Here is an 18,590-nt window from a genome sequence, read left to right as displayed (position 1 = left end):
AGCTGAAAAGAGCCAATAGCAGTTTGGCTGACAGAAGAATACACAGGGCTCTGTAATGTAAATAGTGCTTTATAACTGCACGTAGACTTGTTTTGTAATGTTTTTAAATGATTTTATCATTCTTCTGGCTTCCATGTGGATTTTTTATTTGCTGCAGTAAATGTCACAAATTGTTTAGTAGAATCGCCCATTTTTACTCTTGTCCCAAATTTTCCTGGTTGGCAATGGGCATCTGGTCTTGTTTGGAGAAAAATATTGACTACTTTTTTGAGAATGTCTTGTTATGGTTGGCACTTCTGATAAAGCATGATTTATATGATCGGCAATTGTTATTTGATGCTTCAGTTAAAACTGAACATGACACATTTGTTTCATATGAAAATTATATCAGATGCATACTTAACTTTAATAAAAAAGATCTCTTGCTTGTTTGACATGTCTAAATCAAACACTAGTACTTTTTCATTTGTATTGATTCAAATTGTAATTTTATTTCTTAAATCTCCAGCTTCACCTCTCAGTGCATCAATAAAAGATTTGGCCGTAGTTAATCACCATTTATAACAAACTTAACAAACAATACATTGGTAATAGGAATTGTCCAAAATCATTCCTTTCTTGATTCAACTCAAAGACATCAAAATACGAGGCTAAACAAATAAAATGATTTTTTAAACATTTTAAAAGATTTATAAACTTTTTCTGTAAAAAAAAAATTGATAATATTTTTGATCGTTTAGGAAATGTAAAGCCTCTTTTTTTGAATTTTTTGTGCAAATATAACAGATTTGAAAATTACCAGTTCTATGTAGGAAACATTTACTTTTCTTTAATTTTGATTTTAATGGATAGATGGTGTACAAAAAGTTTCAGAATTTCAAATTACAAGAATTTGTGCAGGTTTTTTTTCCATGGACACACCAAGGCAGCTGTGGCAGACTACCAGGCTGATATTGGACCAGCTGTTAGTGTTCTGTTGATAAACTATGGGAAGATAACCAAAATTTAAGCCATGACTTTGGCAAACTTCTGAATGGGCACACTGATCTGTATGTGCCTTTGAACAAATTCCAGGCAGAAGTATTTATATATCTTCAAGACCCTTATTGAGCACCTGATAGGGTATGCATGGTCACTTTAAGAGGGAATTATAGCTTACCCTGTTTGATCACTTAGAGCATAGCTTCAAGAGTTTATTCTGAAAATTACAGGTCAGAGATGTGAGACTTATCACAGACAACAAGACACGACGATCCAAAGGAATTGCATATATTGAGTTCCAGGATACAGAGTCTGTGCCTCTGGCAATGGGCCTGAACAATCAGAAACTGCTAGGTGTTCCCATCATCATTCAGCCCTCACAAGCCGAAAAAAACAGGATGAGCAATCCCACTACCTTGGTGACCAAGGGAAACACTGGACCCATGAGACTGTATGTAGGCTCTCTACATTTTAACATCACAGAGGATATGCTGCGGGGAATATTTGAACCATTTGGGAAGGTGAGCATGGTTTGTGCAATTTTTTTAAAAATTTTTAAATTTGATAGCATGCCTTGAAATCATTTTTTTGTATTGGTTTCACTTTTATGCAGTGCTTATGATAGATTTTATCAATTTTGGAGAAAACACGTTAGTCTTCAAATTGAGCATTCTGCTTCTGTATCTATCCATGGATTGGTCAGTTTATTTGGTCATTCATCATAATATAAGGTCATACTATTTATATAGCTTCCAAGTGTCCTGTTTTGGGGTTTTTCCATATTTGTCCTGTATTTTGGACCTGAATACAGGTGTATGTTTTTCTTTATTAAAGAATCCATCTTTTTTTAAATATAAAAAAATTTTATTGAAAATTTCTTTGCACTCTTCTGTTTACGACGAACACTCAGTCCTGATAGAGATGTATTGCTTGTATATAGGAATAGAGTCTAAAATACTACTGGTTCATTCGAAATCAAGGTTACTATGCATTCTTTATCTTCCATATTGGATTATGCAAACAGTTGCCATTGTCACTGTATATCATCTTTATAATATTCAGCTGCTAATCATGTCGAACAAGAAAGCAGAAGATTCATAATTTTCTCCAGGACAGAAAAGAAAGAGAACTGGAAGGACAATTGTGCCATCTTGTTTTGATTTGTAAAACCATTTATTAAAGAAGATGACTTTGTTTTGCAAATTGTGTAATGTGATTTTGCAAATGGGCACGTCCACAACTCAACCTGAAGTTATGACATATAAATGCCAGAAAGAACCTTGATTTAATTCACCTTCCTCTTTCATTTACTAGTGTTGCTGGTGATTTATTTCGCATATTTTCCTGACACAAAGGATCACTCATGTGCTAGAACGAAAACAGTTTTTTTTAAAAATCACACAGAATACAGATTGTCAATGAAAGATGGTACATTAGAATCGATAATGATTGGGAAAAAGCTCCTATAAACAGCCTGTGTGTGAGTGTATGTTGCACTCTTGCAACAGGGTTCCCCATTCAGAATATGCAAGAGTGCAACACATGCAACGTTGACATTAAATAAATATGTATGGTACGCTCCTGCTGATGGTTGTTGAAGTTGTAAATAGTTACATATGCATTCAAGTTTTAAAAATCAGTATTTGTTCCTGAAAATCAGTATTTTTGTGATAAGCAGTCAGTATTTTTGTATTTAGAGGTTGGCACCTATGTTGTAATTTATAATGTGTCCAATTTAAAACTGTTGTAAATGAATGCACATAGCTGTTGATGTATCAAATGAAATCCCGTAGTTTACTTACATGTCTGTCTTGTTGCTTATAATATGGATGCCTCAGTGGCCATCTTGAAAATTTTGTTACGACTACTTCTAGTTGGTTGGTCATATTGACATTATGCTTTCACCAAAAGACTTTTGATTAGGGTACTAAATGGTTCCAATCTGATACCCAATATCACCACCATGGTACCCATCTTGAACATCTTGTTATCATTACTCCTCCAAAACAGAAAGTCATAATCAACATGGGGTTTCTGCCAGAAGACCTCTTATGTCTTCTTGATCATAAATGAAAATGATGTCAATCTGACAAGCCAGTTATGTCGACCACAGCAGCTAATTTGAAATGGCTATTGCCACAGAACATCCAAAATGGTTTCAGCACCCTACAGCTCAAAGAAAAAAAATGATTATCTTGAATTCATGAAAATTCTTTTCAGCCAGTTCATTGTCAGTCCTTTGGAAAGGATACTTGATATTGACTTGTTATAGTACTTCTGTTTTGATATGTAAAAGGTTTTTATTTGTTTTTTATGCTTTTTAATGTTAGGTAGATAAGTGCAGTAAGTCAATAACTTATTCAAATGAACTATCATTATTTGTATTTAAAAACAATTTTTTTAAGTAAAAATAATCTTAAAATTTACATGTTCACATTTTTTTAAACAAAATTGATAGGATGGTAATGACATCAAGATTGTTTTGGCTCAGCTTCCTTTTGATGTAGCCTTTAAATCAATTTCTGCCAGTGAATGATCTCTTGCCTACTTTATCATCTTGTTTAAGCTTGAAACCTGGAAGTAGAACTTTTATATCAGGAAGTGGAATTGCAAGAGAGCTATTTTTGAAAATGAATGTGGTCAATGTTTTAAAATGTACCTGCAGATCATTTTGTACTGATGTACAGAAACAAGTTGATTTTTTATATGATGGACAAATGAGGTATAAAAAAAATGTTTTACTTGATTTTCAGGTTGAGGATATCAAACTGATAAGAGATCATGAAACTGGACGATCACAAGGATATGGCTTTATTACAGTGAGTAGTTTATCACACAAGAAATTTAATGGTCTGCATTTAAGGTTCATAATTAAACAAACATGAAATGGTAGTAATAGCTGAAATAATGTCCTACAGTTTGTAAATGTTAAACTCCATATAAGTAGTGATTTCAGCAAAAAAGAATTAGCTATGTTAATGTTTCAGGATGCAAGTAGTACATTTTGTTTCAACCCACCCCTAATGTAAGACTTTAAAAAAGTACTGGTTCTTTGGGAGCAAAAGGGATACCTTAAATATCAGAGTTGCCTTGTAGTTTGTTGTTATAATGTTTCTAAAACATTTAAAGTATAATATTTCATTAAAAAATGTTCTGCATATTTTAGAAATGCAAATTAAATATGAAAATGTATACATTTTCTTAATGCAGAAAAGTCTTTTATTGTGCTTTATATGGACTATTTTCAGTTTCAAAATGCAGAAGATGCGAAGAAAGCACTTGAGCAGCTGAATGGCTTTGAGCTGGCTGGACGGCCAATGAAAGTTGGCCATGTCACAGAAAGGACAATGGATGCACAGGGGTCTTCAGCATTAGATACAGATGAACTGGACAGAGCTGGGATAGATCTAGGTGCAACTGGAAGATTACAGCTGATGGCTAAGTTGGCAGAGGGTAAGTTTCACTTTCTAAAAAAAAAAAGAATAAAGAACTTGAACTTGGTCACTCTTGGCTCTACATGTTATAGACCAGTCTTGTTCAGTGGCTTGATTTGCTGTATTTTTTTGTTCTCCATCTTTTCTTCAACACAGTATACTCGATTCCATGTGTCCATCACATTTTGTTTCTACTGAACACCATTAAAGCCATTTGTGATTAAGGAGTGATATATTTGTACAACATTAGAAGGTTTTCTTTGTGTGTGTGTGTGGTTTAATGCCGTTTGTAGCACATGATAGGCCATGCATGGCAGCCAGTATCTTTGGTGGAGGCTGGGCCTGGGAACAACAACAACCCTTGGGAAGCTACTGGCAAGCCTTCTCACACGCCACTCTTGGTCAAACCAAGATTCAAACCCCTTGTGGACAAAGGTGAGATACAAGTGACCCAGTAAGCATGGGTTCCTTTGACTTGTGCCACCCTAGGCCCCCATCATTAGAAGATATATTTTTTACCACGTTGGGGTTCCCATCTTCAGTCACAGTCACAACTATTAATACATGTACATCATAGCTTGCGGGTGTGTTCTGTACCAAACTTTGAGAGTGTGTTATCTGGAATGTCACGGTCACGGTTATTTATTTATTTTTTCTCTTTAACATAAGAGCAGTTTGAGATGAATCTGTGTATACTTGTACATCATTGTTGGAAACTGTCATGTGCTGCAATATAGTTCCTATCTTCATGATCAAGGCCACATTTCAAGATGTTAATTTTCTATCACAGTTTCATTTTGGCTCTGAAACTTCATAGGCATTTGAAATCAAGGTATTTAACTTTGTGTACTTGTGCATCACCATTAGAGACTGTGTGGTACAACTTACAGAATCTGTCTTGAAGGTAAATTTTTCCGCTCAGTATTTTAAATTTTCCATCTTTCCCAATTGAGGCTTATTTACATCCTTAGGAGATTAAAGGGTTGATAATTTACTATACTTAAAAATCAAATTTAGATGTGTTGTGAACTGACCTGGAGTTCACAATCTTCATGGTATGCGGTCGTGACCAAAATTCACGGTAATTGCAATGCTTTGTTCAGTAAACTCCAGGATCGACATTCCTACTTGTGTTGTTAAACACATGGAAGATGTATAATGTATCATTCGAGGTAGTCATGTTCAGTGAAATTTTATTTGTGAAGAGTTAAATATCAGTCTTTCCTCTGTTAATAACTACAAGTGATATTAAGTTTATGTTTATAATTTTTTTAATATTGGCATTTTTCACATAGGTAACAATTTCAAGACATCAAATTTTGTATTATATACTTTCTTTCCTCACATAGCAGACCTGCCAACCCTACTGAAAAGATCAGGAGAATCCTGATATGGACCTATATCCAGATTCCCTGATTTTTCAACTCCACAAGGATATATAATATACAAAAAAAACCCCACCATTTCCCGTTTCTCTGTTTCTGGTTTTTCTGTGTCTGGTATGTTTCTTAGTACTTTACCATATCTGGGTTGATTTCTGGTTTTCATCTCTCAACACAAAGAGATTGTCTCAGTGTGGCTTTCTATCCGACCCCATCAGCAAATATCAGCATCATAATTGGACAAGTTTCTCAGCAAGAAGTGAAAAACAAGAAAAGCCAGTAACATATCTTTTCACCAGCCAGGAAAAAGAAATGGGATCAAAAAATATAGGAGTGATTGGGAGAAGCAGTTTGCTTTCATTCGTTCATCAACTCGTAGGGCCTATCATGCATTCTGCCACTGATGATTGGCTCTTTCCACATTCACTTCTGCGTCAGAATTGTAGATTTGGTAACGCTGAAACTCCCTATGCAGATCATCGGTGTTGATTCCTTCCATTTGGTTGGAGGAAAAGACCAGGTCCTTAAACGATACTACAGATTGTTTAGACACATCTTTATCATGATATATACACCTTACTCTTGTACATTCTGATTTGTTACCATGCCTTATTTGTAATGGTGATTTGGGGGCAAATTCCTGACTTTGATTTGTTTCATTGTTGGCAGGTCTGACATTAGGTCATGCCCTTTGTTTGGGTCACAGGCAGTGATTTATCTAAAAATGGCTTCATGTAAGTCATTTGACTTATCAAGGCAAAAACAGTGAGCCAGAATCCAAACCTATGAGTCTTATTAATACTGATGATCAGACTTTAGTAATTTAAAAAAAGTATTATATTGTTTAAATGCACAACAAAAATATTAGCTATATAATGTGACTAAAGCCAATAAGGCATGTTTTCTAAATATTTTTATACAAGAATACATTACACGGGGTAGTAGTGATTAGAATGTATTTGTAAAGCAGACATTACACTAGGTAGTAGTGACTAGAATTTATTAATGTGACTATCAGGCAGAGAAGAGCTTATCCCACTAAGAGGGCACTCTGCCAGATATGTTAAGAGACTGTCCAAAGTTCTAAAAACTGGTGATGGCGTTAAAATATGACAGCCACCTTACAGAATGTATCTCCTTGATAGTCAGCATTGGATCCTCAAAATCTCCTGTACCTGCTGTAGCCTTCCTGATCTCTTCACACTGCCCAAAAATTACAGTTGATTTACATGATTGATATATAAGTACATTATTTAATTGTTGAGTTATTTCGATTTTAACAAAAGAATATTTATCATAAATTAATATGATTACACACACCTACAATAGCCAATGATAAAAATAATTTACATTCTGAATCATGAATAACAATCAATTAAAAATATAATCCTAATTAACATAATTGAATATAAACCCACCTTAAAATAATACAACAGATAGTCAGTATTTGTTGATGCTGCTTCAGTTGAGGGATGTGTTCTGCTGCCTGTGAAGTGCATAATGCTAATCTGTGATCCACACAATGGATAATGTACATATGAGGGTTTCTGTGCATCATTGCCGCACGGCTTGACAAATAATTTGTACAGATTGTATTCAAATTCATTAATAATAATTATAAATTGCATTTTTAGTTAAAGTAGTATAGCATTGATCTCTTTAAAACTGAATTGTTTTATTTAATTTTGTCAAACTATATAAAATAAATTGAATCACATGATTACAAATTTAATTATTGACTGCACCTTTGCACTTCGTATAATTATGAAAGTAGGATATAATACCGATTGGTGTTCTAACTTATTTTTTCCTGTCATCACTGAAACCCCATCAGATCCCAAGCCCATAATCTTTTCTGGTCCAATTCCCTTCCAAAATTCCTGTAGTATGGAATTTGCAATTCCCTTGCCAGAAGCATCTGAACATTCTATCTCTGTTAAAACTCTAGTTGATGGTTTCATGTCATCAGAAATAATCTGAGCATATATGAAAGGCATTTATTGTGGCTGTGTCAGTGCTTTCATCTGCCAGTGCTGTCAAAAATTGCGAATTTTGCAGGTCACGTATAAGACTGCCCTCAACAACATTTGATAGGAACTCTGAACAGGTAGTAGACGAGCCATACTGAATAGCGGAATTCTTCAAAATGCCAATGGAATCAATTTCTTCAGGCATTAAATCATGTATTAAATTAAGTGATTTGTATTATTTTTTTTAAAGGGATGTCTTCTACAGTCAGCCAATGTACACACTTCAGTAGCACTTTTACTGCTTTGTCTTGTTTGGAAGAATGTTTTTGTAAAACCGAATTCAAATCTGCCTGGTGTTGTGGACCTTCAATCCAAAGTTGTGTTCTGGCAATCCAGCATGCCTTGTCAATGTACGTTCTGAAAGTTCTTTTTTTTTTTGTTGTTGCATATTTGGTCATTGAGTTTTTCTTTTCAGCCTCTGTACATATATGGCAAAACATAAAGGCGTCTTCACTTTCACATTCATCACTCAACTTTTATCTTGCGAGTAACCATTACCTCGTCTTAGGATGATGAAGGCTCAACTGGTTCGATAAGATTACTGTTATTATTGGTTGGACGTAAATGTGATTGGAAATATAATTTCGCTTGTTTCTGATCTATTTTGAACTATTTTTTTTGTGCTTTAGAAGCCATTTTCAGTCAAACGCTGACAGTATCTTGGAACAATTCAAGGCATACTATTCAGCAAATGGAAATTGTTGATAGTTGCATGAATGCGCATAAAATAATAGTTTCCAGTGAGAATCACTTTAAAATCACGTGTTTAGTTTCTACCTCTTTCTTCGGTGTGGTAATATACGGTTCTGACATCTGTTGCAACAAATGTGACAGATGGGGATCTGACTTTTACTGTGTGGAAATGAGTTTGAAAAAGGATTGTTTGGCGAAGTTGAAAAGAGCCAGTAGTAGTTTGGAGGACAATTAAAAGAATACACAAAGCTGTGTACTGTAAATAGTGTTATATAACTGCGCATAGACATGTTTTTTAATGTTTCTAAATGATTTGTCATTCTTCTGGCTTCCATGTGCAGTTTTTATTTGGTGCAGTAAGTGCAACAAATTTTTCAATAGAATTGCACAATTGTACCCTTTTATCCCTGATTTCCCTGTTTGGCAGTGGGCATCTCTGGTTCATGTCATGTGTTTTCACAGGGCATAGTATTTTACATTTAGTCATCAAGTTTTTTTGGTGCACACATACAATTAAAAAGATCCTTGTGACAATTTTGCTTTGCAAAACAACGTAGTTCAGTGGTTAAGAATCCGACATAAACATGCACTAATGGATCAACAGTAGCACAGGCACTTGTTTTCACATTGTTTGGATCCATTTTGTTACATATGGTTTAGTTACTGAATCACCTTTACTCCTTTTGATGTGACAGCAGTCACTAATGTGCATTATTAATAAGGTGAATGCTGCATATTTTAATACCAAGTATTGTGGGGGGAAAGGGAATGGGGGGGGGGGATAAATTTAAAGTGAATAGAACAGTAGTATGTGTGTGTTGTCCTCTTCTGATATGCATAACATTCTTGTCTATCTCCAGGTACTGGGTTCCAGATCCCTCAGTATGCAGCCAATGCACTGAACATTAATCCAGTAGCAGGAGTGCTTGGAACACCGTCCTCTGTTGTCACCACTGCAGCTGCTAGTAGCACCAGCAATGCTCCACCAATAGCTACCCAGTGCTTCATGCTCTCCAACATGTTTGATCCCACTGTGTAAGTAATTATCATTGTATTCTATTGCTATAACAACTGCAGCTGTAATTTAGCAATATTGTGATATGGGCCAGTTTATTTCCACTTAATTTGTTCCTTTTTTTTTTAGAGATTGAAAATGGCAGACAGAAGCATCCAAAAATTATTACTAGACTTTACAGTAATATCTAGTATTAAAGCATATGCATGCATGCAAGCAAAATGGAAGATACTGCAAGGAAATGGTTTCTTAGCGATTTACAATACTCTCGTGAACAGTAGTGATAAAATTCATGCATTATTTTAGCCAAAGACTGACTAGAAGTTGGGTCTGTGACAGGCCCGCTTAAGGAAACCAGACTAAATAATAACAGTTGAGGGTTTTCTTGTGTCTTGTTGGTATTGAATGATAATTAGGCAAGTCTGACTTGTAATATGGCTACCACAATGGCCATCTTGAAGATCTTATTGTTGCTTATCAGAAATGACTGATCACATCGATATTGTGTTTTCACCAAAGACTTCTTATGATCAGACAAGATTTTTGTCCGTTTTGAAGTGAAATTCCGCTTTTCTCCTGTCCTGAGTCAGATTTTTCTTGATTTTATATCATCTCTGATCCTTTTTTATTTATTTTTTACGGTCTATCTGGTGCCATTTTACAATGACCCTTGTAAAGTATTCCTTCCATATATTAGTTAGCACCCGACTCTTGTGAAGACTATTCTGATTGAGGGGCCCCGGGTGGTCTAAAGTGCTCTCCGTTACGGATCACTGCCATCTCACCTCTGTCTGCGTGGGTTCGAGTCTAGGATTCGGCCAATGTGGGTATGTGAGAAAGCTTGCCAGTAGCTTCTCATGGGTCGGTGGTTCTTTCCTGGGTTTTACCTGGTTCTTCCTCCACCATTAATACTGGCCGCCATATATAGCCTATCTTGTGCTAAAAATGGCATCAAACCCTTCAACAACAGCAACTATTCTGATTTGTCAAAAGTTTAAATTCATCCATTGAATCTTTGTGTAATGGAAATTGATGGCTATAGAAAGATGAAGCATTCTTGCAAAACATGGTGTCCCGAGTTAAGAGAGACCATGACACAAAAAGTTTAAATAAAGGTTTAAACAATTTATGGAAATGGGAATGACTGGAGCAAAAGATGACAAATTTATTCGATCAGTTTATAAGAAAACAATGCTAAAGGACTAGCATTTAGTGTCCTCTGCAAGAAAGATCTGAATTATGGTAATCACGTTTGGAAGAGTTTGAAACAGCACCTATGAAAGAAGCTGCATACGGAAAAATTTAAGCTGAAAAGTCATCTGGAAAAGAAGAAAGATTTCTTGCATGAGAGAACAGATGTAACCCTTTGTCAGAAAATACTTATTGCCTGTCGCCCTTACAAGCACCAGCTTGAAAGAAAAAAGACTCATTGAGAAGGAAAAGAAACGATTGCACATTGAGCCAAATAAGTCAGCGGTGACAAAAAGGAAGGCTCAAGAAATCTTTGCCAAAGCTGCAGAGAGAGCTAGACTGGCATATCAACAGGTTGTGTCCAGTGGAGAAAAAGACAAGTGAATGTATGGGATTATTTGTATATAGTTGATCTTCTTGCGTGTTTATTTTACAGATTTGTTACGAAAAGAGAGAAGTATAATACATTTGCTGCAAAAATTGACAAATTATTGTGACTTAATTACAATGTTAACACTGACATGCACGTGAAATAACTTCACCATCAATAGTATTGGAGAACAAATTCGTATGACAATAAATATTGTGAAATTATTCAAGTCAAGTTTATTAGTTTTGGTAACTTTATTAGTTTTTCAAATGATTGTTTTATATTATGATCATAAGCACCAGGAGCAGTTTTTTTATGATTGTAAAATGTGTATTTGGCCAGCTGGACCCCTGGATTAAGGGCACTGTCTCTAGAGACCCTGTTGGGGAAAGACCCCCAAACCCCCCCTTACAATTTTTATGGAAGACCAAAATCATGTCTGTATGATGTCTAGTTCATCATAAATGAAAATGGTGGAAATGTAATATCCAGTATGGATGCCAAGGAAGCTGTCTTGAAAGTCTTGTTATTAGTACGCTGATGGCTCCAGTGGCCTAGTGGTTAGATCGTCTGCCTCGGATGCAGGATAATGTGGGTTCGATCCCCGGTCGAGTCATACCAAAGACTTAATAAAATGGTGCTAACAGCTGCCTCGCTGAGCGTTCAGCATTAAGAGGTTAGTGTTGGGACTGGTTGGCCTTGTGTCAGGGTAATGTGACTGGGTGGGACATCATGCTACATGCATGAAGCCCCAGTGCTAGACATCATTATAAACTGCCACATTGCAGACATCATAGCGATATGACTGAAAATTGTTAAAGCTATGTTAAAAATCCAAATCACATCACAACATATCACATTAGTATGCTTGAATTCAAAGTTGTATTAACGTGCGAGTTCACCAGAAGACTTGTGACGTCTTGTTGATCCTAAATGAAAATATTGCAAACTGACATCCAATATATCGCCCAGAACTTCTAATTTGAAAATCTTGTTATTGCTGAAGAATATAATAGATGGTTTTAGCACTTGGCAGTTAAAGGCAGAAATGATTATCTTGAATTCCTTGAAATTCCATTCAGGCAGTAGAATCTAAGTCCTTTTGAGGAACTCGTATTAACCAAAATTGGCAAATAAAGCTCTTAGAATTAACTACAAATCATATTGAATTACCTTAATTATGAATTCTATTGAGGTACTGTGAGAATAGGGTTGGAAGATGGTTCATGGCTGATGTATGTCCTAGATTCATTGTATAAGTATGTGTGTGTGTGTGTGTGTGTGTGTGTGTATATATATATATATATATATATATATATATATATATATATATATATATGTGTGTGTGTGTGTGTGTGTGTCCTAGAGTCATTGTATGTGTATGTGTGTGTGTGTATATATATATATGGTTGCAGGATCCACATGCAAGTTAAAGACTCTGATTTTGCATTAGTATTGGATATGTACTGGAACGGTTTTAAGTGCCTAGCAACTGATCTTTGTTGAGGTTTGTCAGCCTAAATGTTATTAAATTATCAATTAGGAGCGTGTTTGTGTGTGTCTTGGAGCAAAAAGAGACTAAATTTTTAATTGGACTGTAAACTCTCTGATAACTCATGTGAATGAGATTCAAGAACTGCTGGTATATTGAGATTTGATAATTTTTAAGGTAATTTCTACTTGTTACAGTTAACTCAATAATTACTTCTAATCTTCATGAAAGAAATATTTTCAGGGATGGTTTGGCAACAAGTTCAGTTGTTTTTTTCTTCTTCAGAGAATCACGTAGCAACTGGGACCAAGAAATCCGAGATGATGTGATAGAGGAGTGTAACAAACATGGTGGAGTGCTCCACATCTATGTTGACAAGATGTCACCTCAGGGAAATGTTTATGTGAAATGTCCAACAATAGCAGCAGCTTTGGCATCAGTTAGTGCTCTGCATGGCCGGTATTTTGGTGGTAAGTCAAGTTTTTAAGTTGTTACTTGTAACAAGTAAAATAAGTCTGTTCCCTTCCTGGTATTTGTGTCTAAAGGCTGAGCATTTGGAGTACTGTTCCTGAATGCAGAATTGGAATTGTTTCCTGCTTGAACAAGTGGATGTTCAATGCTAATGTAATCTCGTATATAGAGGTATGAAAAGGCGACAGTTGGTAGTCACATTTTTATGTACATGAAGATGATGTTAATTGATTTTCATGCCATTAAAAACGGTTTTAGTATCAAGCCAACTTCTTTGAGAAGAGAAAAAAGCAGTCACTTCACAACATTGTGAACAGTCGAAGGTTATAGTGCTAGTGTTTTTATTTCCATTATTTCCTAAACCACTTGATAGATTTGTATCACTTGTTATTCAATCATTATGACCATAAGACAATTCGTTCAGCATGTTTGTTAACCCAAATTACCTTGTTATATTGGTGTACTATCTTCTGAGTGAGGGATTTTTTCAGAAATTAGAAATATGGAGCTCTGGCAATCAACATACAAGCCGTATTCATTACAAATTTGAACACATTTTGGCTGTTTTGAAAACCAAGGAAGTTTGTGTCTAACGATTGGAGTGTTCCAGAGAATTGAGTGTCACATCTTTTGCCAAATTAGTTAAACTGTTTGAAAAACTGTCAGTTGTTATTTACAATAATTGATCTTAAGTAGAAATCCCTATTCCTACTATAGCCATCTATGTATATCTTGTGGCAAAATACACCCCCAGCTTATAAATGGGTCATACACAAATGTTTTTTGGCAAATTTGAACAAGAAAGTTGACTGGAGTTTTTTTAGTTCTCACTCTCTTAAGAGTTCTTATTTTGTTTCAGGAAAAATCATAACAGCAGCATATGTCCCGCTTCCAAACTACCATGGATTGTTCCCAGAAGCGAATCGTGCAAATCAGCTCTTGTTACCTTCTACACAGGCTCTACATGTTGGGTACCCTCCTACTTCAGGAATGCTTAATGGCCTGCCAGCATCATCTATAGTCCGGTGATGAGAGATGGAATTAATCTGGATGTATAAGTTTGTGATAACCAGCTGTTAGAAATACAAGACCTAGATCCATCCATACAAGCAATTTTTATGACTGCAAGCTTATTAATTGCCATTATTTGAACAAATGGAAAGGGTCAACTTGCAAGCTGTGCTAGTTCAGGGCTGTTCCGTTTAAAACATGTGGTACCATGTAAAAGCTTTTTTTTTTTTTCTTTTTTTTTATTGTATGCCCATGTTCTCTCATTACTTAGAGAGTTCACATGAAAATGATGCAAAATTCTAAATTGCATCTGTTGGAGTGCCTTCCCTTGGTCTCTAGTGTTTTTTTACAGGAACAGCCTCCACAACAATATGATTTGAACACAACATGGCTGTTTTGAACACCAAGTAAGTTTGTGGCTGAAGATCACATGTTCCAGTACTGTATTTTTATGAAGTTAGTTGTACTGTTTGAACAGTTTCAATTGGTCTAGATAGCTTTACCTGGCTTGCATATGTATTTAAAACAGTTTTGTTTTAGCTCTTTTGGTCTTAAGGTGGTTGAGCTTATGTGATGCTCTGTTACCTGTCTTCCATCTACTAGCACAAATATGTAAACATCACAACTCAAAAACAAATATTTTACTGATTTAGGTGAAAACCTTGTATATTTCAGGCATCTCTTAACATGATAACCAGCCCCAAATACAAGGTACAAAAAAAAATTTGCTTGACTTGTTTGTGAAAACAATAACTTAAACAAATGACCAGACACCTCTCTGTCACTATTTCGATTTGTACACTGTTGTAAGGTTGTGAACATGACAACTTGAATTATGAACTAAACATTGTGTGCATCTCCACTAGTCTCAGATGAGTTTGATGATCATCATTGTGACCATTTGTTGAATCATTCATTGATCATGGTTCTAGGTTTTGCAATCTGTAAATTACATTACTTAAGAAATAAGAATAGATTATCACCACATTGCAGTTTGATATATTTAAGCAATGTCTGAAAGAGATACAAGCCCTCCTTATCTTGATGCATTAAAATACCATGATGATCTAAATGCCCTATCAGATTTTAGTGGTTGTTGGGGTTATCAACTTGAATGATCTTGTGGCCATTCTTAATTTTATGTAGATTATGTGACTCAAATTCTTAGGGTTGCTAAATTTGATACCACACAGGCCAGCCCAGGTCAGCTGCCAGTGTGTGTCCCTATGGCTTCCATTTTCTTAGCATGATGTCATTAAAACCAGCAGACGATTCTTTTTGGTCCAAGGCAACATTTTGAAATGGATTTCTTGGCACCTACCCCTAGCAATTGGGGCTAATGGAGTTGATTTGTACATGTATGTACCTATTTGCACATTGTTAGTTAAGTTTTTGAGTTTAAGTCTGAATTTTTGCACCTTGTATATATACTTTCTCTCCTGGTATTGTGAGTTTAGACCCATGTTGCAGCACATGATAGGCTATACATGGCAGCCAGTATAACGTGAAGGAAGAACCCAGGAAAAGCCATCAAGAAGAACCACTTGCCTATGAGAAACTAGTGGCAGATTTTATCATATGTCCACATTGGCCAAGTCAAAGACTTGAACACATGGGGTCAGAGGTGAGACGGTAGTGATAAGTAAAAGCAAGCGCATGTGGAGTTCTGTACAAGTCCATGGCTACAATGTTAATGTTTGTAAACTTAGAAGTTTGAGCTGCTAATGAGAGGGTTGTGTGTGTGTATATGTGTATGTATGTATGTATGTATGTATTGGTACAATGCAGAAAAGATTAGTGACCTAAATGTCACATTTTGGTTAAGTTTCTTTTGCATGCTCATGGCTACATAGGTTATTTTTTATGCTGTATACATGCAGTCCTATGGGGATGCATCTTGATGAGCAGCTGTCTTGTTGCAGAAATAGGTTCTTAAAGTCCTTATTTTGTGTCTCACTGACTTGGATTATTCTTTTATTTGTTTGATGTTCATTTTTCAGGCATTGTCCATGCAAGAATCATGAAATTGATCATATGTTTCTGTTAGTACCACACCTTTACTACAACAGAATCTTACCATTACCTATATTTCATCTTTGACAGGGTTTACTCAACTTTTTTTTATGCACGCTATGTGGCAGAGCATGTCATGTCATGTTATGATGCCAGTCCAGCCAGCTTCTTACCAAAATAGTTTCTGCACCATCTAGGACTGACTATGTGAATGACTTGAATTTGTGCATAAGATGAAGCCAACTAATTTTGGGACTGAAAGCTTAAAGATCCTGGTCTCTGTGATTGAAAGAAGAAAACTCCATAACAAGTTCTCCACCATCTTCACATCCTCAGCTTTGGGGATGGCTTGGGATGAAGAATAACCTGATTTTGAGCTGAAAGATCCAAGTTGGTGTGACTGAAGAAAATAAATTATTTCCACACAATAACTTGTGTTCTCCACCATCAGAGTTACCAAACTTTGTGGATCGCGGGCTATATAGTGTATATTGTGATAGAGTAACCTCAACAGGTTAACTGTATTTTATACGTGTGAATGTGCTGGAAATGAACTGTTTGGACTGGATGCATTCCATGTGTGGCAGTGGCTATAGTGGCTGATGAAGTAGTTACTGGCGCATGAACTTCTGATAGTGATGATGTTAGCTTTCACTCGTTATTTCAAGACTGCAACTTCCACCTAATAAAAAGCTGCTGAAACAGGTTTTTTTTAAAAATTATTTTAAATGAAAAGGAAAAAACAAATTAATCCTTGGTTTTTATGCATGTGTAAAAATAGCTGTACTATTATGTCAGAATATTTTTTTTTTAAATCCTTGGTTAGTATGAACTCGTTACATTATCTGTTTACGGTATCATAGAAATGAATGTGGTTCATTATTGTTATTATTATTATTTTATATCTTTGTGTCCTGTCACAGGGGTCAGTATATTATTGGTCAAGGTCACTTTAGTCAGAATTTAGTCAGTCCATAGTGGACTTTTAGCTGCATTGGGGTGCATACATATTTTATAAACAGAAATTGAGTTGAATGTGAGCTGTGAAAGTGGATTTAATGAGTTGAGGGATAGTTTGAATAGATATCAAATGTAAATGAAAGTTTGTTTATTGCAAAAATTTGTGAAACAAAATTTTGATGATAAATTACGTTTTAGTTAGGGAAATGGGCAAGAATTGGCAATTATTCAACAGAAAATATGACTAGGACTGAAAAACATTGTGATTACTATGATTGTCATTATTACTGTGAATACTTGCTACAAGATATATTGAAATTGTCGTCAGTTTTGATGCAAGATGTAGTGTGCTGAAGATGGTAGAAATTTTTTATTCCTGCATTTGTTAACATTTTATTTATTGTCACATGTCAGCATGGTTCATGTTTTATTATTCTTATGCAGTGGCACGTTTAAATTCTACTAGGTTTTGTTGAGCATTACCAGGAACATGTACAAGCCCAGGCATAAAACGATTTTTAGAAGGACAGGAATTTTTTGTTTTAAAAAAAATTAGGGTGATGTAGCTTGTGGAAGATGAAAAATTATTGTGATTCAGGACCATCGTATAATTCACAAGTTTAGTATGATATCAAAGAACAAAAAAGAAATTGATTAATGAGGTGAAGTTTCGTTGATATTCCATGTATACTCACTAATATATTGGGTCCACCTGCATATAGACCCTGAGCTGTCATAGTATAATGTGATGGCAGATCAAGATATATGTTGGTTTTCTACTGATTGCCCCTAATAAACTAGTTAGATCCAGATCTGCCAGCGCATTATATGACAGTAGAGCTTGATCTGTGCAGTATGCAGTTGGACCGTTCTTGTATGTATATTGTACATGCCTTTACCGTAAGTTTCATTCATTGTGTTTCACAGTGGAGTCATTAGTCATGAATAAAATTTGAATACAAAATGGTTTTGTTTTGTATTTGTTGAATATTTTGTGTGAATGCATACTTGCATACTGAGTTTTTTAAAAATAAATTAAAAATGGAGACAACTTAAAAGTAACATGTTTCAGTTCACTTTCCTTTTAACCAAAACTTAGCTATCTACATTTTTTGAGGTTTACAGAGTTACTGATTGCATTGGGGTGTTTGATAACTGTTTTGATACTACAGCGCCACTTTCGTACAACGAAATGAAAAACACGAAACGTACGGCATTCACAGATGAAGATGAAAAAGCATTTAAGTCGAGATGTACATGCTATATTTTGTGAGAAATGTTTGGAAATAAAGTGCGTGATCATGATAGTGGTTATGTACGGAGATTCTTTTCACTCAGGGGTGGTCCGTCTATATAAGTGATCATGGTGATTGCCTAGTGCATCAAGTTAAATGGGGTGCCATATTTGAGGAAAAACTATGGGGGTGGGGCTGATTGCAAGGATCGCTCAGGGTGCCACTTGCTGGCAGCTTTTCTAGGGCCGCCACTGTTCTCAATGAGAATGTTATTTGAATTTTTGGGGTACTAAAACCATATAATCATATTCA

At 35.4% G+C, this 18,590-nt stretch overlaps 1 protein-coding gene and 1 pseudogene across 2 annotated transcripts in view; one reads left to right on the top strand and one right to left on the bottom strand.

The window, feature by feature from the left end:
• Positions 1 to 18,007, top strand: part of LOC149779960 (RNA-binding protein 39-like) — a 58,059-nt gene extending 40,052 nt beyond the window's left edge. Inside the window, exons 7-12 of one of the 2 annotated variants that reach the window (XM_089936672.1) lie at positions 1,212 to 1,502; positions 3,735 to 3,800; positions 4,230 to 4,434; positions 9,381 to 9,555; positions 12,874 to 13,058; positions 13,919 to 18,007. In XM_089936672.1, coding sequence (XP_089792798.1) covers positions 1,212 to 1,502; positions 3,735 to 3,800; positions 4,230 to 4,434; positions 9,381 to 9,555; positions 12,874 to 13,058; positions 13,919 to 14,088 — 1,092 coding nt within the window. In that variant the 3' untranslated portion in view covers positions 14,089 to 18,007. Of the gene's footprint in view, positions 1 to 1,211; positions 1,512 to 3,734; positions 3,801 to 4,229; positions 4,435 to 9,380; positions 9,556 to 12,873; positions 13,059 to 13,918 lie in introns of both variants that reach the window. The other variant, XM_089936671.1, reaches the window with a different exon arrangement.
• Positions 6,183 to 8,013, bottom strand: LOC149779961 (uncharacterized; annotated as a pseudogene).
• Positions 18,008 to 18,590: the final 583 nt, after the last annotated feature.

Source organism: Sinohyriopsis cumingii, chromosome 16, assembly GCF_028554795.1.
Source record: "Sinohyriopsis cumingii isolate HCF-2022 chromosome 16, ASM2855479v2, whole genome shotgun sequence".
Taxonomy (NCBI): Eukaryota; Metazoa; Mollusca; class Bivalvia; order Unionida; family Unionidae; genus Sinohyriopsis; species Sinohyriopsis cumingii.
This window is presented reverse-complemented; position numbering and strand designations above follow the sequence as displayed.